The 23,350-nt window shown below is 39.4% G+C and overlaps 1 protein-coding gene across 5 annotated transcripts in view; it reads right to left on the bottom strand.

Moving 5' to 3' along the window:
• RAPGEF5 (Rap guanine nucleotide exchange factor 5) overlaps nucleotides 1–23,350 on the bottom strand; it is a 219,690-nt gene that overhangs the window by 46,874 nt on the left and 149,466 nt on the right. For all 5 annotated transcript variants that reach the window (XM_019928544.2, XM_019928553.3, XM_033862968.2 and 2 more), the window contains one exon: nucleotides 1,035–1,113. In XM_019928544.2, the coding sequence (XP_019784103.2) occupies nucleotides 1,035–1,113 (79 nt within the window). The remainder of the gene's footprint in view (nucleotides 1–1,034; nucleotides 1,114–23,350) is intronic.

Raw genomic sequence — 23,350 nt, 5'->3', positions numbered from 1 at the left:
CAATAAAAAAATAAAATAGGGGAGAAAAGTAATAGCTAACCCTGAACATTTTAGAATGGCTATATCTGGAGAAAAAATACTTATAATCCTTGTTATGTCACCATAAAATTAAAGCAACTAACTCAGGAAAAAAAAAAAGTACATCAAGGACATCTGATTTCTTTGATTTCTACCTGTGAAACAAACTCAAGCAAACACAAAAAGAATCTATTAAAGTATCTATTTCTTCTAGTTTTTCTCTTGAAAGGCATAATATAAAGATTTATCTTACATTATTTCCACTTATGCAAATGTTCTTTTCCTCTTTTCCTGTAACTATCATGGCTTGACTAATGATAAAGAAAAAACTCTTCCTTAAACATTGTGAGGCAAGACACTCGTTCGGAAACTTTGAGTGCCTTTCCTTGGCATGGCTTTCCAGCCTTTGATCTGTTGCAACTCTTCTAGTTAGTGTATGCAATCCTAAAGCCTCCTTAACTGGTCATCAACCTTCTAATCACATCCATCATCCTAAGAGAGCATGCCCTGACAAAGCTCTGAAACGATGACAGTCGATTACGGGGATAAGACCTCCCAAGTGGGGAATCCTTGTCTCCCCCGGGGATACTTGCCCAGAAACACACACTCACATATGTATGTTTTCCCATCACATGGTCTGGCACTAACTGACTGATTGTCTTCTAACCTCAGTTATCGCCAATCCACTCAACCTCTTGACTCTGGTGTTTACCCAGCAGGCCAAATTCATCTCCAGATTCTAAAGTCTTGAGACGTAGGTTTGAAGAAAACATAATATCGACAGCACAATTTACCCACGACGTAGAACGTGAAAACAGCGGCTCTGCATTCATTTCCAGCTCCCCTTGCCTGGTCTGTTTCATTTCATCTTTCACCTTGGCTATCATGACATGAATATTTAACATAGCCACACTCTACCGAGGGGCTGAGTAAATGAAGAAAGGCAGTTCATTCCTAATGTGAGACATCTGTCTGAGAGGAAGCCGACACAGCATCCTGAAGTTAATGAAGGATATTGCCTCAAAAGCGCCTGGCACAAGTCGTCAGTTGTCATGAAGACCGTGTACGTGAGAAGGAAGTCATCAAGGAGGGTCTCTGCAAAGAAAGGAAAATAAACACAAGGTGAGCAAATCGGTGATAAGAGGGGCAGCTGCTTAGCCAGGCCCTGGAACAGTGTGCACAGAAGGAATATGACAAATGGTGGTGGCAGTGGGAGGGGTGAGGTTAGGGGAATTTTAGCCACAAAATACATGATTTAGTAAAGTTATTTTTTAAAACTCTTATAGAGAATGCCTCAAGCAATGAGATTTTTTTTATTACAAGGCTCTCTAAACATACAATTTTGTCACCTTTTTTTCCTTCCCTAAAACATCATCTATATTTTTGGGTATAGACGTTATGGAAAACCAATGCATAAAAAAAAGTGCTTTTAAAAATAAATTTTATAAGATTTCTGAAGTATGCACTCCAGACCTACAGGGAATGATGCTTATATGTTCTAATAAATAAAGGCTTTCTGAAGCCATTTACCTAAGTCTAGGACAAGAACAATGGATAATAAAATCCAGAGGACACACGTCAGGTTCCAAGGCCATTCACCTGTACCTCTCAAAAGCATCTGTAAGAAGTTGGGAAAGTGGTGAGTGATTTTCTTACTGTTGTGAAGAGAGGCAGAACTAAGTCCAGTTAAAAATGGAAAGAGAGGGCTTCCCTGGTGGCGCAGTGGTTGGGAGTCCGCCTGCCGATGCACGGGACGTGGGTTCGTGCCCTGGTCTGGGAGGATCCCACAGGCCGCGGAGCGGCTGGGCCCGTGAGCCATGGCCGCTGAGCCTGCGCGTCTGGAGCCTGTGCTCCGCAGCGAGAGGCCACAACAGTAAGAGGCTCGTGTACCGCAAAAAAAAAAAAAAAAAAAAAAAAAAGGAAAGAGAAAGCACGTAAAATGGATCATGACATACTCCCTCCTAATTCCTTTTCTAACTCTTCAACCAACAAAAACAGGTTCCACTGTTATTGCCTCTTTGCCTGAGTGTTCTTCGAAAAGTCCAGCTTACATATAATACGGAACTCCTGAACAGGCAAAGTGACCTCCAATAAAATTTCAAAAATGATAGAAAAGATCTACAGTCAGAATGCAAAGTAGACCTTTTGCTATAGTAGTCTTTAACCAATCTCCTTACCTTGAAATTCATTTAAAAATATTATGTAATTTTCATATCATTTACATTCTGGATATCAAAATTTTAGCTATTTGATATAGTAGAAAACTGTAAGAATAGTGAGCTTGTATCCTAAATAGCATTGATGCTCTCTTACACTACAAATGTGGAAACAGAAAGAACTGCCCAATACAGAATTCTATAGCTCTACGCTGAAGATTAGAAAAATTCCAGAATTTTAGAAATAACCAGCAACGTTTCTTTAAAAGTTATCAATGCAAAACAAAAGGCCGTGTTGAAGAACACAAAATTCTGATAAAAAGCGGTTGTGAATGACACCTACAGTCCTATATGAACTGCAGGGGTTAATTTATTTCCATGGTTTGTTTATGCTGCAAAATATCAAGATAGTTCTGATCCAAACAGGTAAGTGGCTGAAAAAGGTAATAGTTGACCAAAAAAGCTTGCTTTCTAGTGGCAAGAGGCCCTTAATTAAAATGAACCAGAGGTGTTAATGAAGAGTATTAGGTAATTTTTTTCAAAGGTATTTATTTTTTTTATAATAGATAAATATCAGTATTCCTCACTAAAAAAAAATAATTTGACAAATGGCACCTAAAATGTAAATTAAGCCTAAACTTATAATGTTGTATCACACTGTAGTATGTGAACAGTCACTGGTCTAACCCACTATTACTCTGTGGAAAAGCAAGTTCTCAAACAGATGTGCTTGGGCCTTGCTGGGCATATATTAAGCCCAGTACAGGAAAACTGGGAATGTGGCTGGTTGCACAACTGAATGTGAGTGGATATGCACAGGAGTCTGAATGTGAGTGGATATGCACAGCAGAGCTAGGAGCTCTCTACTGGAGTCCCTGTTTACGAAAGTTTCCAATCTATGCACAAAAAGGCAGAAGAAGCTTTATTGTAACATCTACCCCCAAACGAGTTAACCTGGCAGCACAAGTTAATCACTGGCATCCTAGTGAAAAACTTGGAATGTGTATGTGAAATTTTGTGTCTCTTTCATTACAGTGTTTTATTTTTTATTTAATTTTTTTTTGGCCACACCTCCAGGCTTGTGGGATCTTAATTCCCTGGCCAGGGATCGAACCCATGCCCCCTGCAGTGGAACTGCGGAGTCCTAACCACTGGACCACCAGGAATTCCCTCATTACAGTTTTTTAAATAGTTGAAATTAAGGTCCAACAATGGCATAATGTCTGAACCCCTAGGATATTTTGGAATCCAACTTGAAAACTATCACTCTGGGATGCTACTAAACAGTTATGTTCACAAATTATAACATATCTCTGTACTAAACATGGTTGATGAGAATCCTTAGCTTCTCTGGTCTAATTGGAAATTAAGTCTTTTTTGCATTCAATGTTAGACACAGGCAGCAAGAACCATAGAGCAGCCTAGAACCTAGAATTGACTTCAGGCTTTCCAATGGGCCCTTACAGATTGGAACCCACAATATACAGAAACCACTGGGCGACGGCACTGAGAACCTCAGACAATTCAGCATGTAAAATTCTTGGTGTGACACTCAGGTTCAGACTCTCTGGGATGTTCTTACGCGTATCTAATTTAGTGAGGTGGGAAGTATTCTCTAATCAAGATTTCCTCCATGAGTAGCTCAGATTAAAAAGAGCACCATTAACTTTGACAAAAGCATTCATTCCATTCTGGAAGAGCCTTAGATAATGAACTGAGTGGCTGTGAGAGTTTGGTTGGATGGTGGCAAAACCATTTGGCATTCAATTCAATTAATCAGCTCACATAAGATAATATTTTGTTGAGGGCTTTGACCCAGAAATGCTTATCTCCCCTAAGCTACTACCATATTTAATATTCATCAGCAGTTATCTAATTATCTCTCTGCCATAGAAATATTAATTAAAATAAAAACAACGAAGCTACATAAAAACATCTCCAGTTAAAAACCTAATGAATAGAATAGCTAAAAATCCAATGAAATAGAACAGATTCCCAATACTCCTAACTCAAATCTTTCTCTAACTACCATATTGTTCTGAAATTTTTCTGTATACAAAGAGCTTTCCTTTATTCCTTTTCAACATTGGTATTTTTTTTTTTGCCGCATATGAAAGTAATTGAGTGATATACTCAAAACAGCACACTTCAAATAAAAGTGCATTTTATAATATCCATGCTTCAAAAAAGGCTGTCCCACTGCTATTTAGAGATATTTTTAGAACCACAATGGCTATATAAATGATCCCCTGAAGACTATTAGCCAACAATGGCCATTTAGAAAGACTAGCAAATCCACTGGCATCCACATTAAAACACTATAATTATCTATTATATTATATACTGCTTAATTAATAGTAATTTAAGACTCTAGGTAGAAAAGCACCTTTGTGTATAAAAACATCTTTCATTTAAACACATTCATCATTGCCATACAGACTAACACTCTGAATAAAAAGATGCATTCATTTTGATTTCTAGCTTAATGAATACCTAGGTATTAATGTACCAAAAACTTTTCTTTGAAATTCTATTCTTTAAATCCATCTCTAAATCTAATCCCAAATTCTTGGCTCATCACTGACAAAAATACTCAGCCATCCTTTTGGGAATACCCCTCTTCTTTCCCCAAATAACATAACATTTTGTAGTGGCTTTTTAAAATACAGGAATTACTCTTTGCAGTATAAAGTAACATGCTAATACCTATCAAAACTGGAGGGAAAATACTATTACAGTTTTAAGAACAATGTAACCTGAAATAAAATATATCAATATGCTGTCAAAATCTAGACTTGATAGAAATGGCTCTAAAATTCAGGTCTATAATTAGCCATAATGTTAATTAATACAGAACTTTTCCCTTTCATTTGTTACTGTTTTAACTTTAAGACATAAGAAAAGAATTATCTATTTTTATTTGATTTTACTTGAATGTATTTTTCTTATATGCATAAATTAAAAAATTTTCTCACTACCACTTTAAGTGTATCAAGCACTAAAAATTTCCATTTTATTTCTGCAAAATACAGGTGTTTCTATAATATCCCAGAGTAGTGTCAAGGTGGAACGGTAATTGGTTTGGTACAGACTCTTTTTAAAGGTTTCTGTTATATAAATTTAATCAAATTAAAGAAAATGGTCTAAATGTTTCCAAAAGGTCTAAGCTTAATGCCTTTTGGGGGGGGGGGAGGTAAAAAAAGAAAAACCAAAAACATAAAAACGAACCCAGAAGCCTAGAAATCATAATGCATATAGGGTGACTTAGAAACAATTAGAGAAATCTACCTCGGTTATTTTTCAACGCTCGCCAGCAAAATGCACTGCCGTAATGAAACCACTCACCAGTTAAAATGAATTACCAAGAAAGCAAATGAAAAGAGTTTTGACAGACAATTGCCCATAGGAGCCATTTAATCTAAGTAAGGCAATGTGAATATTCAACATTTCTCTACTAACTCATATCCCCTAAAGTACTGTTAGTAGTTTTGCTTCACCCACGTTTCTACTTGAGATGCAATGAAATTTAAGGTGCTCTACAACATGCTCTACTTAACCTCTATTCCAAGGAGCCAAGAAAAGCTTTGTACACGAAAGCGCCCATTTCTGGCCCTGGAATGTTACAACTTACCATTATTTTTTGAGAAGCACTGCCATGTAATGTGATTAAGCACAAACAAAAAAACCTTACTGTTCGTGTATGAATCACAGGTTGAAGTGCGATGCCACCAACACAAGCTCTGCTTCTCGCTCAGTGTATTTTACATTTCAAAAAGCAGTATTCATGGCCTCAAATGCAGCTGTTCACCACAGCTTTTCAATTCACTTAACTCCTGCAGACTTTTACGATTTCACCAGGGTCTTGCTTAGCCATTCTAAAACTGTCAAATCTTGATCTAGTTTTATTTTTAGATATTGGTTGCACAAGAAAGGCTTATTCATTTAATGCTGTTTCTACATCAAACCTGAAAAGTCATCCCTTGAACGACAGGAACTTACGATACGGATTGCGTGGCCCTCTTCCAATAATGAAATCCGTTTTCATTTTAACTTGTAAAATATGGTTCTGGAATCCCACCATATTTCTTTAGGAAAGAGTGATTTGAATACAGCAGGTTTTATGTTCTTGGCTAAGTTTAATTGCACATGCTGCCTTTTAAAAATGGCACTAGAAGCAGCATGGAGTATTAACAGCAGCACTTTTATCTTCTCCACACAGAGAAAGGGTCAGTTTGCAGGTCACTCTTGTTACAGAGTGGACGGGCCCCATGAGCTCCTGCTGTCCCAGCCCCAATCAGCTGCTCTCAAGTGTCCGGGCACACTTCACGTATCTGCCAAGTCCGCTGGGAAGCTCAGAACACAGTGTAAAGCGTGCAAAGGGAGTCGGAGAGCTGAATTCCTACCTGGGTAGCCTTGAGCAGAGTACCTAATCTCTCTGGGCCTTAGTTAAGTCATCCACCGTGAAGTGGATGTCACATCCACACCTAGCAGAGTTGTAGCTGAGTTAAACAGGACAGCTAATGCATCTGGCAAAGAATCTGGCATGTATCAAGCACGGAATAAATACTACCTGTTCTTTATTTTCCTAAAATTATTTATGTCTGTCCTGTCCCAGTTCTCCAAGTGCTACCGGTCAACCAACCAAAACTGTGTATTGAGGAATGACTATACATAAGGCATTGGTTGAGGCACTGGGGGTTGATACAGGGAAGCACAACGCTGGTCCATGGCTTCAGGCTCATAATGAGAAAGGGAGCTGAGACGTGTATCCCCATGGGATGAACTAAGTAAGGTAACACGGCAACTGAGCAACACCAAACATAGATGTCACAGGGGGTAAAGGAGAGACTCCACAGGCCAGGGAAGGTTGCACCGAACAGGTGGCGTGTGAGACGACCTCCGAACTTCTGAGCAGAATTGGCGGAGAAAGAGGTGAAGGATGTAAGCAAAGGAGTGGGTAATGGGTGTGTGCCTGTGGCTGAGTCACAAACCTGTGGCCTTTGAGCCTTGTTTTGCCCTTAAAGATGTTTTCTGTTAGATGACAATATTTAAAAATCAGAGATCTGGCAACACCACGTCCATATCTCAGATGGCAGCCGTGGTTTAGACCTGAGTTGCGCTCTTTACGCAGGGTACCCTCCCCAGTTTAGCACAGTTCTGCTCTGGTTGGCTTCATTCGTTCACATGAACTGTCTGGGGACACGCGAGTATGTAAGTCTCAGTCTATGGTACAGTTGTGAAACAGTAATGGAAGAGGTCACATGGTGTAACTGAAAAGTAAGTTGGAGCCAATTCCTGGAGCGTTTTTGAGCTCTAGACTAAGGAGCCTGGGGCTCGTTCTATAGGAAAAGGGAAGTGAATGAAGACTTTCAAGGTGAGAAGTGACAAGAGATGCAGATTACACCTGCTGCATCCCGGAAGTCCAACGGGATACAGGAAGAATAAGGAGAGGGAGGATGAGTTTACTTTTAAATGCAGTGAGCTTGGGTTCCCTAGGCTACTTTAAATGGAACTACTGAGCAAAATTATCGAAGAGCAGAGTTTGCTAAAGAAGGCTAGATGAAGATGGGAGCAACTGTATAAAGAGAGTGCTTGGGAACAACATGAATTCTCAGTGACAATCCTAGGAAGATGTAAGCAGGAGGTTGAGGGTTGAGCTAGGGTGGATGTTCATATTTGGGCAATGGTGGGAGAAAGATGAGTTTAAAAAGAAAAGAAATTGGAGAATTGGGAGACATAAATGTGATAGAAGCCAACAAGAAAGGACTGGAAAAGAGAGCAGATCATAAGAGTCAAAAGTTGTTGGAAGGAGGTCCATGAGACAGAGCATTCAAAGGCCACTGGATGTGGTGTGTGATGGTCCCTGGTGTGCTGGCTTTAGAGAGATGCCCCTTAAGTGGTAGAGGCATACTCTTGATAGACTGAAGAGAACTAAGAATATTGTTGACACTCAGCTCTCATGCCATCTAGCACGCTGTTTCTCCCCAAAGACTCTTCTTGTGGTTGTGTAGCTCACTGATCAGTAACGGCAGGTGCTCTCACAAATGAGCCAGGAAGACAAATTTCTTCATGATCAATGCAAGTATCATTTTACTTAACAATACAGATGAGAACATGGGATTTGTCATGGGTATGAAGCTTTCAATACCAATCTGCCAGCATCTACCAATAAAAATTAATATCCAAAAAAAATTAATATCCAGTTCGAAGATTCGCTCAGTTTAACATAATCGACCTGAGTTGCTGCATCTTGTATGATTAACATCACATATGCATTCTTAAGCTACAAACTGTGCTCCTAAGTGCCTGTCAATTAAATATTCTAAAATGTCATGAAACAAAGAAAAATTAATTTAAACATTAAATCTTAAATCACCCAATCCAAAAATGGGCAGAAGATCCAAACAGACATTTCTCCAAAGAAGATATACAGATTGCCAACAAACACATGAAAGGATGCTCAACATCACTAATCATCAGGAAATGCAAATCAAAACTACAGTGAGGTATCACCTCACACCAGTCAGAATGGCCGTCATCAAAAATCTACAAACAATAAATGCTGAAGAGGGTGTGGAGAAAAGGGAACCCTCTTGCACTGTTGGTGGGCATGTAAACTGATACAGCCACTATGGAGAACAGTATGGAGGGTCCTTAAAAAACTAAAAATAGAATTACCATATGACCCAGCAATCCCACTACTGGGCATATACCCCGAGAAAACCATAATTCAAAAGGAGTCATGTACCAAAATGTTCACTGCAGCTCTATTTACAGTAGCCAGGACATGGAAGCAACCTAAGTGTCCATCGACAGATGAATGGATAAAGAAGGTGTGGCACATATATACAAAGGAATATTACTCAGCCATAAAAAGAAACGAAACTGAGTTATTTGTAGCGAAGTGGATGGACCTAGAGTCTGTCATACAGAATGAAGTAAGTCAGAAAGAGAAAAACAAATACTGTACGCTAACACATATATATGGAATCTAAAAAAAAAAAAAAATTGTTCTGATGAACCTAGGGGCAGGACAGGAATAAAGACGCAGACATAGAGAATGGACTTGAGGACACAGGGAGGGGGAAGGGTAAGCTGGGACGAAGTGAGAGAGTGACATGGACATACATACACTACCAAATGTAAAATAGATAGCTAGTGGGAAGCAGCTGCATGGCACAGGGAGATCAGCTCGGTGCTTTGTGACCACCTAGAGGGGTGGGATAGGGAAGGTGGGAGGGAGACGCAAGAGGGGGGGATATGGGGTATATGTACACATATAGCTGATTCACTTTGTTACACAGCAGAAACTAATGCAACATTGTAAAGCAATTATACTCCAATAAAGATGTTAAAAAAAAATCTTAAATCAGAAGTCTCAGGCATGGTTATTCCAAGCAATAACTCTAATACTTGACTCAACTTAAAACAAGGTATGATATTTTTATCTCCTGAGCACTAAGAAGAATCTCTACTGTCAGCTTTCTTTCAAAACTTGAAATATATCACCATTCTGAGTGTTAATTTTTTTTCCCTTGGTCATTGTGAATCATTAGTGCTGAATTTCAGACAAGTAAAATTTTATTTATTTACTAATTTACTTTTGTTTCTAGTTAAAAGAAATTTTATGGACACTAGAGAGAAGTTATTTTAAATAAAGTTTAGCAATGGATAGTCAATTGCCTATTTTAAACCTAAGAATTAAAAATCTATTCTGCAAACTTACTCATTTAAAGGAAACACAACTAAGGCTCTTTCTAAGCAATGTGGCACGAGATCTTACACAAACTGAACACTTCCAATACAAGAAAATTTACTTTAATGTACTGCCTGTGTTTGAAAACATTTCTAGGAAATGTATTTCAACCAGTGACTGACAGCAGACATGCCTCTGTGTCTGGTTTCCAGAACAGTCATTAGAATTCTTTCTTTCCAATATCACGTGGCTGCTATCTTTCTCACACAGGTGAAAGGGAGACTTGTGGTTTAGGGTCACAAAGAAAGGTTTGGTTGAAACGGATGACCAAACACCTATTACTTAGGGCTGAGCACAGGGCTCTCTGCTCTGGCGAAGACAAAGTTGTAAGATAAAGTCTCAGCTTTTGCAAGGATTTGGAATTTGACTGGTGAGGTCGTTAAAGGACCACAACGGGCAGTCTACAAGTTCCAGCCTGATGAATATTCCATCCATGTGAATGTCTGAGTGAACCTCCATACCCCACCCCTGCCCACCACTGCCACCCAGCACACATGTTTTAGCCCCAGAGAGCCCCAAACCATGCTTTGAACCACACCCACTCCTTACTGTGCCCCAGGAAGCCGGCAGTGGCTTCAGTAGGTGACGGGGAAACGTCGGTTGGTCGGGGGGAAGACAGTGGCTAGTCTGTATGAAAATAACCATACCAGCCAACCTTTATGGACCACATATTGTGGGCTGTACCACAAGCGTCACCCACATGATCTGTGTTCCTCAAAACCACCTTAGAAGGTAGGTCTTACCTTTAGCGGGATGATGACACTGAGACTGACATAAGTACAGAGAATAACCACTGAGTTAATGCCGGAAGGGGCCTAGGTCCCAAGGCGTGCTGAGCCACAGCAATGGCTCTCACTGCACAATGTTCTCCTGAGGGTGTGGATACAAACCGTCCATGTCAGGGGTGAGGGGAAAGGAAGTACAGGAAAGTCATGGAATCCTGGGTTTGGACAGGGAAAAGCATCATAGATACGGGAATCCGGTCTTTTTACTGGCCTTGAATCGCCAAAGATGGCCCTATGACGTCTTTTTCCACCTATGCGCATGCTACAATTCCTTTATTCCTACTCAAATTTTGTTATTTTGTTTTGATTTTCTAGCAAACACCTGGCAATAGCAAATAGCTATAAGAGATCAGCCAATTTACTTTTCTAAAAGTGGAAATGACAATCACATGGAAGGATTAAGACAGTCCACAGATTCATAATGTTTTTAAGATATTTTAACGACCAATTATACATATTTATATTTTTAAAAATTGAAATGTAACAGCAGAAAGGAAAACAATTTTTTTAAAAGGTCAAACCATAAAACTCTTCCTTTTCTTCTATATAAACTTCTCCGTATTAGACACTGTAGATACTGAAAACCATTAGTCACATTACGTTTTGTTCACTCTTTCCCAAATCAAAAGAAGTGACTTGCATGTCAAAGTCTTGGCTATCCCTCACCTCAGTTATCACCTGTCAGCCCAACATCTGGATCAACAGACCATTAAACGTGTATCAACTGTCACTGGCCAAGATATTTTTGCCTTTTGGCTAAAGGCACTCATACATATCCCTTGTCTCAAGTGGTTCTAAGAAGTCAGTTTTGTTTTAAATTAAATGTACTACTTACAAGCCTACGAACGTCCTTAAGCCTTTCTGTTAGCATGATTCATGGTGATTTGACTCACACAGGTATGTAATGGGTACATATGAGTTCTGAAATATCACCAAGAGTACAATAATATAATTATATAAAATTGTATACTATAACCTACTCTTAAAAGAACAAATTTAATTGGTGATATTGTTAAAAAAACTTCTTCAAAGCCATATGACATGAACTATTTCTTGGTATGTGTTAAATTTCTTTTATGAAAAATATTTCTAACAACTGGAAGGGAGGATTTTGGAGTGAAAAATGCAGAATTCTCTAGCATGAATTCAGGGGCTCAAATCACACAAGAAAGGTACTTACCGGTAAGTAAACCTTGAGAATTAAGAATACATGAGATTATCTAACGTATAGCACAGGGAAATATATTAAATATCCTGTGATAAACCATAATGGAAAAGAATATAAAAAAAGAATGTATATATAACTGAGTCACTGTGCTGTGCAGCAGAGATTGGCATAACATTGTAAATCAACTATACATCAATTAAAAAAAAAAGAATACATGAGATTAGTGTCAACGGTCACTTGTTGAGAAGCATACAAGACTTAATCCAAACCACTTTATAGGCTTTTAAAAAGTGATTATATAGCACTTTAAATTACAATGTGTTTATATTACTTTGAAGGGACAGAAATATATAGTTATGGCCTCGGGTCTAAAGTATCGAAACAAATTAACATAAGCTTCCATTCATAAAATTTCATGCCATTTTCCTCTTCTTTAGGAACCAAACTTTGATTTTTCTTGGGCATACTGCTCTCCAGATAGCTTAAAACCAAACCAAACAATACATTTCCCAGTCTCACTTGTATCTAGATGTGGCCACAACTAAGTTTTGGTCCATGAGAAAGAAGCAGAAGCCAGGTGTGATGAACAGGTATGTTCTTAACTAGCTCCATCCTGCTACCTGGACTGTGATGCTATATTCACTTTGGTTCGTGGGATGCAGGTCAGACTCTAGGGACACTGGAACAAAGAGCTGGAAGGAATCTCACTCCTGGCTGATTTCAGAGGGGCCTTACCAGCTCTGGACTGCACTTCTTTATTTTTATTTTCACATGAGACAGAAGTATATGTAACCTGTTTATGTCACTGTTCGAGATTTTCTGTTGTATGCAGCCATGCCTGATCACAAATAATAATATATACCCACAGAAAATTTTCAGGAACTCAAACACATGATCAGTAATGTGGTCTTGTTCTCAAGTTTCTCAGCTATCATAAGCAGGGAACGTACATTTAAGGAGAGATGAGTGCTGTGAATTTATCCTGATCTCATTACTGTGGAATGTGCTGATGAAGACACATTTGCCTTTTATGTTTTTGATTATTTTTTAAAAGAACAAACAACCTCCCCAGAAGACTGTCATAGTGTAAACTGTCATAATAATTCTGAGATACGCACTCACAACACGCCAATCAGCACTGGCAGAACTTGAGCTTACTAAAATCTTTCTACAAAAGTCATCAGTGGTAAATGAAAACGACGTTGCAATGCCTTCAAATTCAGATCAAACTGAACTAAGACACAAGGAGTCACATTTCGTACGTTCAGTTCTTGGGAAAAGATCCAAAATTAGGATGAAAATGTCTTCACCCTGTTCTTTTTTTTTCTTAACAAAATCATGACACTGGATTTATGATATCTATAAGCCTGCTACACAAAAACAAGCTATGTGATATCAAGCAAGACAGGAAGAAAATTTGGGGGGAAAACCTAACTTGCTCTATGTACTATGTAAATCTTTCTTCATAACAAGTCTATTTAAGGCACATTCAAAGGGATGTAGCAAGAAGGAAAACACCAGATGCTTTAATATTAGAACTACCATCATGAGCCCTGATATATACAGCCACTCACCTAAAACCCTGTTCACTTTTAGACTGAGAATTTAGGTAGAAATATCCAACCAGACATGAGATGGGCAATTTTAACTGATGCTTTTCATCTTCACACTAAGTGAAGCTCATTTACAGGATTAAAAGATTTAAAACTTAGAAGACTGACCAAGTATCCTGAATGCTGAAAAGAAGGATAAGTCTGAAGCAGAAAAGGATACAGGATGGCTCTGAAAGTAATTTTCTGTCGCTATTTAGATTACAGCAAGATATTCTGGGGATTACAAAAAGGTATTTTAGTTTTCCACCACACCTTCCGTTCACACATACCTACCAATTCTGTCTAATTTCATATTTATTTCTGAGATTTGGGGGAAGGACGGCCAGCCTAATAGCAGCCTTAAGCACAAGGCAAAAACGCTGCAAACAGAATGAAAAGAATCGTTTCAATTGTAGAGCGAGAAAGCCCCAAGGGCAAAAAATGAGGATAATGGGAAATGGGAGGGGAAGGTTATAATGAGAAAGACTGCAAAAAGAAATGAGGAAAAGCTCAATTATAGGTACGTTAAAGGCAAAAATTCTCCCACTTGAAGAACATTCCTTTTAGACATGTGCTTGTCAATTACAGCAATTCTGTGGCATTGCACCCTTTACATGAGGCCATAATTTGACTGAAACATGCTGTGAGAGATTAACATGCAGCTATTATAATCAACAAATTGCTATTTACTAGCATTCCTTCCTCACACTTACAAGACTATCTGAAATCCATACTCTTATATAGAAAAATCACTTTTTTCCCCATTTTCCGATAGGATGCTAAATTTTTGACTGAGGACGATGTCACAGCATTAAAAAATACAGACAAGAACATCTGATAATCTCACTTTAAATCCATCAACTGGAGAGACGACACACAAGATCTCCGAGGGAGAGAAACAGAGGGAGAGAGAAAAGAGAGTTTTTTCATCCTTTGAATTGTCTTATGCACAGTCTCGAGTAATTTCATGTGCTGATGTTACATTAAAACTATGATTCTGCTAAAATTACTCGATTGTCAAACTGACTTTTGACACAGTATCTTGTCTCCAGAAATTTCAGAATGTGTTGCTTCTTTCAATTCGCTGCTCCAAAAATACCTGACTCACATCACACATTTAAACAAGTTTCTGGAAATACAGCAGGACGCTGGCAAAATCACAAGTGTTTCTACTAAAGTACAATATTAAATATGCCAGTGGACCCCAAATTCACTGAGAAAATATGGTCATTTTTAAAACTTTAAGAGTTAAGAACAGCATTTTCTTTTTAAAGAAATAAAAATCCATTTTCCTTTTAAAAAGAACAAAAAAAGAAATTTATAAGAACAAAAATCAGCACCCAACTGAGAAATTGTGCTACAGAAATTATAGATTATAGAACTATAGATAGAAAAATAGAAGTAGCAGCCTTTGTTCTTAAAGGGTATATATTAGAGAGACAAAATATAAAGAGAAAACTAAACAAAGCGATTACCTTTCTCAAACGCATCTTTATGAGAAAAACTACAAGTTATACTGGATTTGTGTTTAAAAAGCAACCTTTAGAGACTTCCCTGGTGGTGCAGTGGATAGGACTCCGTGCTCCCAGTGCAGGGGGCCTGGGTTCGATCCCTGGTCAGGGAACTAGATCCCACATGCATACCGCAACTGAGGAGCCCACCTGCCACAACTGAGACCCAGAGCAACCAAAATAAATTAAAAAATAAAAATATATTTTTTTGAAAATTACAAAAAAAAAGGGAACCTTCACCCTATGTCAAAGAGACTATACAGATTTAAGCCAATATCTTATTCATGTAATTATAAAACCGAAGACTATTCTACATGAACTTTGTGACTTATTAGAAAGGGCCTTTATATTTTACATTTAAAAACAGACTGTAATTTTATCTATTATGATTCTTTGAAAATTGACAATTTATGTACATATTTATGGCAACTCTCAGTGTACCAGAGTATTTTGTTATTTGTAATAATTTATCCACCAGCCATTCTAGGAAATTAGAAATTTACTGAACTACAAAGAAAGAAATACCTAAGCTTCCCCACAGTTGTCTACCTAAAAAGATGAGTACCAAATCGAGCACCCGAGTTGGAGGAAAAGCATTTTAGGGGAAGCAAAGAAAATGTAAATAAGGGGAATAAAGCAAATAAAATTTCCAAGGTGAATAAAAGAGAAAGTCCATTCATTTCTAAGCCTTCTGTTCTGGCTACAATTTACATAGGAAAACCCTCATGGTTTGGGGGGTTGAGGACATCACCAGCAGGACAGACTTCACAGAAACAAGAAGTCACATGTGTATTTCATCTAGAATATAATGTGTGAAGGAAACTTTCAAAGATCCTCTATCTCACTTCCCAACTCTAGGACACAGCCTTCCCTCTAGCCCATCAGAAAGTTGTTGATATTTTCCTTAGAAGTATTCAAAGAAGAAAGTCTAAAAACTCTTCTTAAGATGCACAAGTTTTTCAAAACCCTTATAGTCAGGAGACTAAAGATCTAATTTCTGAGGTAATTCTCGCCCCTTGTGTATTTCCTTTTCCATTTCCTATCTTCAGATCCTCCTGAAATTAATTTCTCACAGCCCTACAATATTTCAGTTTGTTTCTAGGGTGCTCTAGACTTAGAGTTGAACTTTAAGTACTGGAAGACATCATGTGGAGTAAACATGAAAATGATGCGATTTAATAAATGCACTCCGATGATCCAGTCTCATTCGAAATGGGGACGGTATCCCTGAAGAGTAGGCTGTACTCCTCCTTACATCTTTATCCATTAAACATCTTCTTTTGCCCATTGGTTATGCTGTAATGAAAACTTCCACATTTTCACTATTAATCAGTGTACACTAATGACCTTATGCTTCATCTCTGTCTCACTGCATTTCACCTTGCTTCATTACCAACAAGAGTATTAATTAACCCACAATCTACTGGCAGTGTAAAAGCATCAATTCCCTTGTTATCATATATAGTATCACATGTTCAAAGGTGGTGCGAACAGATTAGTTCAGAAGATGAACACCTCAAATGAAATTCACAGTCATAATCTGATTTTTAACATTATCTGATGTGAGTGGTCTGATACAGCATCAGCTGCAACTAGGACCTCTTCCCCCACACCCCCTCTCTTGTGTAACCTTCTTGAAGCAGTGAGCCCACCCAGTGGCCACCTTGCTTACAGGTGGAAACCAAGAAGCAGGTCTTTGTGCTGGAGATTAGCTCCCTCTTAAGTGGCTACTGAAGCGCCTGATTTGGGGTTTACAGCTAGAGTCGAATGGGAAGTTTTTTATTTCGGTTCTGCCTTTCATTCAAGATTTTAGCCACTAGGCAAAAATGATGTCTAGGACAAAGCTAGGAATACATCTGGGTTCACTTTCAGATTCAAATGACCACTCTATCTCTGAAGCAGCTTAGGTAACTTCTGCCTTAGCGTCTACGTCCATTAGATGGAGATAATCATCCCGTACAAGCATCCATCTAGTGGAGGGGATGTTTGGATAAACAGCGTGGTGTCAGATCGTGGCTCTCAAATTTGGAAGGGGCCTCAGATGTCATGGGGTCTAAACTCTTTGATTTCATACATGAGGCAAATGAGAAAGAAATTTCTACACAATTCTAATTATCTCATCACTTAGGCAGTATTAATTTATAAAGTCTTCCAATGCTTCAATTACAATCGGCAAAAACATTACATTCTCCACATTAGCAATTAGGAGAGAAGCTAAGGGAACTGCCAAAAAACCAAACCAAACCAAACCAGAAGCACAGAGCTTATAAAGCAGAACAGAAACCAATATTCTAATATGAGCACTTTTACTCTTAGCACTCTCTCAATGGCGCTTTGGGGATTTTCATTGTCACCGTGGATCGCTGTTTCAAGCCTTCGCTTTATCTGAAAACACAAGCCTTCGCTGAACAGTGGGGTTCTCATCTGCATCTGAGGCACACCCAGGGCAGCTGGAGTTGGTGCTAATGAATTTATTTAGTCTTTCGTTGATTTTTTCATTAGCATGTATGCAAACAAAATTAACCTAATATTTAACACTGACAGTTTCATAAAGCTGAAAAAGACCTCGAGTGGCAACCTAGTCCAGTTATTTGTCTCTGAGAAAGCTACCTTCACAGGTCAAGAAGGTAAAAGGCTGACATCAACCATTTCCCCGGATTGCAGAGTCTACGGCTCCTAGCTGTCGCCAGTACCATCCAGGGACACTTATACCTACTTCCAGCTCCTTTTATTTATTTTTTCAACTAAGTCTATTTCCTTTGGTTCTGAACTTTGCTGAATAGGACCAGACATTTCACATTCATTCTCTATACTACTTTAAACACATTAAAACATCCTCTAGCTTCTTCATTTTTAAAGACATGTGGATATAGTTCTCCCAAATTTGTGTCTATAATGAGATTGGTTATTTAGCACCACGAACATCCACTCTTTCCCTATTTGCTTTTTGTCTGACTCCCTCCACTAAAATGTAAGCCCCACGAAGGTAAGGAGTTTGTGTGTATTCTGTTTACAGCTGTATGCCCCACAGCTAGAACAGTGCCTACGTAAGAGGTCGAAAATATCTGCGGAAGGAAGGAATTAAATTTTTCTATGGTATTCATTCACCCGCATATAGAAACTGAACACTCAAATATGCACTGCTGTACTTTATTACAGAAGCAGTGTGTAAAGTTAAAAGTAAAGGAATTACAGGGGGAGGGCTAGCATAAGAGCCAGGATGCAGAGTATTTCATCACTGGGGGAAAACCGCTGCTTTTCTCTAGCAACGGACTGTTTCTGAATATCCCAAAATGGCCTGGTAGTAAAACTCTCTGCAAACGGCTATTACTGGTAGGTGATAAACCAAAGCTATTCTTTGTAAATGTTATAGCATAATTTCCCAAAGGAACTTAAAAAGTTTCCCATTGGACAAGGTTATACACAAACACACTTAAATCATCACCAGGTATGGCCACTGAGCCTTGAATTCCAAGCCTGCTACCCCATCAACATTCTAACTACTCTCTGAGCGAGGTTGAAGAAACACAGCAGTAAGACAGGGCAACATGAAGTCAGGCCAAACCGCCTCAGCCCTTGTGCAAAGCCTAAGTGATGGTGAGGTCAGCACAAAACGACCGCAGGGTTAAGGTCTCCTCCAGATCTAGAATTCTACGGTTCTGTGACATACTTTGAAAGGAAAGGGGTTGACATAAATCTCTTTAGATCAAAGCATTTTAGTGATGAAAGATATGTCAGAACTCATCTCACATATAACTGGCTCAAGGTCTCAGGTTGGTCTATTAATGGAGCCCAGATCTGGGGACCCAAGGCTTCAGAATCTCATTTTGGTGCCCTTTCTACTCTCTGCGTGCATATTCTCCTTCCTTAGAACATCATTTCTTACAGAAGCAAGCATTCTTGGCTGTGAGACTGAAGGACCACCCAGAGATCCCTGGAGTGTGACAGAACCCTGCAAAAATCCAAATGGGTTTTGTTCACTATACCGTCACCTCCTCATTCCAAGAACTGAGAGCTAACAGCTGTGTGGCCAGTACCTCCGTCCGCTCTGATTGTTTTCTTTTTTCAAAACCATTTCAGTGGATGGACCAGCAATGCAGGTTTGTGAATTTTGAACTCAGGCTGCAGAGGCTCTAGGGCAGGGACCAGTGGATATGAGGCTGGATACAGAGACCAGGAGAGGGAGTGGGGAGGGGAGGTGGAGGAAAGGAGAAATGACGCCCGTAGTTCTCAGGGGCAAATTGATAACTATTAGACACTTTGAATATGTCTCTGAAAAAAGTGGAGAGACAAAGTCACTGTCCTAGTTCTGTGGCTCTCACACCTGGCTACATATAGCTTCATCTGGGGAGCCTTCAAAGCCCATAACTCTTAGGCCCCAACTCGGGTCAACTGAACCAGGATCTCGGGGGTGGGACCCAGACATTGATATTTTGAAAAATGCCCCATGTGCTGCTAATGATACAGCCACAGATAAGATCCACTGGTCTATTATGTGCTACATGATACCACAAAAATAAAAAGACAGACCCAAGATAATTTTACACGCATGTTAATTGCACAAAATCACAGCGAGGCTTACCACCACCTAAAAACTTCCATGTCTACCCACCAAAAGGTTTAGTCCTGCAAAAGCCATGCGGCCGCAGCGTTATAAAGGTCTTGCCACCTGCAAAAGAAAGCCTAGAAGAGAAGCACCAAACATCTTTCCAGAAATCCTAAAAGGTAAGGAAATTAAGGAAGAAGTTCACCTAAACTGTCTTCCGTATTTCCAACGATCAGGAAAAAGGCATTCTTAATTTTCCTTCACAAGAAATATGTAGCAAGTATTTAGGATACGCTTGGCGCTGGAACGGGAAAGAAGATAAAAGACAATGAAAAATGGCTTGCCTGCCCTAGCTTCACTCAAGGTTCCATCAGTGCAATGCTCCAAAAAAAGCCATTAAGCTGGCAATGGAGAATAGCTTTGGGACCCTATCAATGAAGTGAGACACTCCTATGTTATAAACCAGGTACTTTCACGGAGGTGGTTGCCTCGTTACAAAGGTAAGGGACTCACTTTCTCCATGATGTAATCAGCCTACTAGGTGCTGTTGAAAGTACACCACCCACACAGAGGCGTCCATGCCTTCCGTGGTCAAAGCAGGAAGAGCAGACATTTCCACACTGAGTACACAATATACTGAACGATAACCTCATGAAGTAAGAACAGCCATACCTGGAAGAAAGCAGGCTGAGCCTAGTAAGAATCGGCTAATAGGCTTTACCTGTTCCCACTACCTTATTCCCTGCTTGTTTTTTCTTCAAAACCTGTAATCATAAGCACATTTGCTTCAAAAAGATGAATAAAAACCCAAGACATGGGAAAAAAAGGGGGAGCAAATAATGTTATTTCCTCTTGTGTTTCCCCTAAGGTAGACTCATCATAATGCAGATGTAGAAAGAAAAGTCAGTAAGAAGGATTTTCTCTATGTATCCATCTGATCACAGTGTTGTCCCCGGTCACCCCCCTTAGAACAGAAATCGTTATTCCTAATAGAAGCATCTCTAGACAAAACACATTTGATCCTTTCCAGAGACGGGGCTGGTGGTGGGGACCTGCTCCTCTACCCCTCCAGCTCCTCTATTCACAACACATTTTCTTGCTTCTTGCCTTCCTTGTAATTCTCCTGGGCTGGGAATGCCCAGTGACGTCTGCCCTATTTCTGGGAAGATGAAAGATAGAGCTGCTTGATTTTTCCCTAACATTCCAAACGCTTCAAGTCAGACCCTGAACCTCGAAAGAAAAGGTAATCTTTGAAAACAGCTTCAGTCCTTCAACGTTCACAAATAGGTATCCAGTTACCAGACTCAGTTTTTCTATTTTAAACAATGAAGAATTATTCATTCATTCATCCATCCATCCATCCATCCACTCATTCCAGATATTCCCAGGATGACTGTTTGTGCCTGGTAGTACCAGGGAGGAAAGGTAGGCACATAGGGGATTATGAAAATAAGCATGGTAAGTGGTGTGTGGATCAAATCATTTATGAAAATCATTAGTAGGTTGCTTGTAAGCATCTCTAATGATGTTTTTTGCTTTTGAAACTCGGTTTGATATGGTGATAGAATACTATATGAATTACTGTTTGCTATTCCATTCTATTCTAGATTTGGGTAATAACAAAAAACTACAGTATCTCTTATTTCTATTCCATTCAATTAAGTAAACTTTTTTTCCACTTGCATGTACACAGCAATTACTAATCACCTGAACCTGTCCTTTGTGAGTATAGGTCTCTTAGCCTATTGGGCCTTGCACCTACATTCACCTACATTTTCACAATGAAGTGACTTCTGTGGGGAAGAGATGGAAATAACTTGCGTCTCTTGCTAGGTTAACTTCCCCAGCCTCTGGTGGGTACAGGAATGTAAGAATCCAGAACAGGCTCATCCCAGCCTCCAGGACCATTTATTTCTTCCCATGAATGCTTTCTTCCTCATTGCCGTTGGGGCCATGTGGATAACCACCATATGGCCCCACCCGGCTCCATATGGCTCCATCTCCCTAAAAGGGGCGCTCAAGAACATAAAAACGCTGCTGTATACGTTTAGTGCAGCCCCTTCTCGTTTTCCTCCATCTGTCTTCCATATGTTTACGCGACTCAGACTCCTGCACACGTAGACCTTTTATAGTGAGGGTTGCCAGCCTGACCAAGATAAAGAACTAACATTCACCGCTGTCAGTGACAAGGGACCCCAACTACTTTAAATATGTGACTCATTTAGTATTCAAACTAGAACGAACTCATAACCACTTTTCTTCAATTTGTAAATGACATTGATTTTAGATTTATATTTTTTAAAATGTTACCAGCAAAAGCCACCCAGTGGCTCTTCTGTTGTATTTTCTCCAAGCGCTGTTTGTGAAGTGTGGAAGAACTGCACGTGACTTCCACTTAGGTGTCCCTATCATATTACATGTCAATCTCTCTCCAAAGTTGACTTTTTCATTTTCATAAAACTCTCCTTTGATCAGAGGAAGAGTTGTTACTGTTTTCCCCCTCAGGTGTCACTGCAAACATCTGAAGTTTTACATGTGTCCTCTGCAAACGCTAAGGAAATGAGGAGGAATGAGGAGAGACTGACCCCTGTGGGGCTCTACCTGCCTGGCTTTGGCCACACCGAGTCGTGGTCCTTTTAGCTTTGCTCGGCACCTGGCAAGAGGGACACATCTGATCCCGGAGTTGGTATAATCGAGAAGAAACTGGGAATACCAGTCACTAGACACCAGGTACAACACTGTTTCCCAGCAGGAGGCTACTCCTGGCATTAGTAACAGGAATTAGGGTGATTTCTCATTCCCAGGGGTAACTTGTCAGTGGGTACCTAGGCCATCTTTCACAAAAAACTAATGACAGTGAGAACGAAAGAAAAAAGAAATCAAGTAGGCCTAGTACTGGCTTCAGTAATTTCTACTCTTATTAATATGACTTAGACACAAAGTCCTCGGTTATAGAACTGCAGTGCTATTAAAAAGAACGCATTCAGTCCCCCAAACTGCTACGCACGTTCAAAGGTGTCCTCTTCGTGGCAGATAACTTGCCTGTAATCTAGTCCAAACCACCTGTGTAAAGCAGTCTGCTAACCAGTACGCGGAAAATTATGGCCAGTTCCATGATGACTATCTCTGATGAAGCAGAACACGGAAATAGTGCTCAAACGCACAAAATATTAATAGATAGACATCCAAAAACCACCCAGCAAATGCCACAACAATACGTTTCTCTTTTAGCTTGTTTGTGTATAAATGACAACTATTCCTATTTTTCCCCAAACGCAGATATGCAAAATAAAGTTTTTATTTGAATTTCAAGATCAAACAGTAACATTTATGTAGGATGCGTGATTGAGCCATTTTTGGCTTTTTTATAAAAACACTATTACATATTTCACACATCTTTGTTTCTCTTAACGTCCTTTATAATGCAGTATAGAGCCAGACATCAATTAAGTTCAGACAAAACTACTGGGACCCAAGGAAACTCTTGTTCCCACCTAAGCTGTCCTTTCACAACCCTTCCTGCATGGGAAAAACCTAAGGAGTTACTTGTACTAATAAAACCAAAAATGCCTTTTATTGACGCAGTTGATATACTGCAAACTGCGGCATCACAGGTGCTACAGTGGCAGCAAAAAGTGCATTTTAGTCAGGGCATCAAGTTGCAGAATTCAGGCTACAGCCAGAGGCCTATTCATTGGAATAACTGCTCCAGGCTGGAACAAATGATAAATTTTGCTTAAGAGAAGCAAGCACTGCCCTTGTGTGATAAAGGAAGTTTGGGTAGATCATGCAATGGTAGTGTTTCCAGAAGTGCAAGG

The sequence above is a fragment of the Tursiops truncatus genome, chromosome 9 (assembly GCF_011762595.2).
Source record: "Tursiops truncatus isolate mTurTru1 chromosome 9, mTurTru1.mat.Y, whole genome shotgun sequence".
NCBI classification, from domain to species: Eukaryota; Metazoa; Chordata; class Mammalia; order Artiodactyla; family Delphinidae; genus Tursiops; species Tursiops truncatus.
The sequence above is the reverse complement of the archived record's forward strand: the minus strand, read 5'-3'. Positions and strand labels throughout refer to the sequence as shown.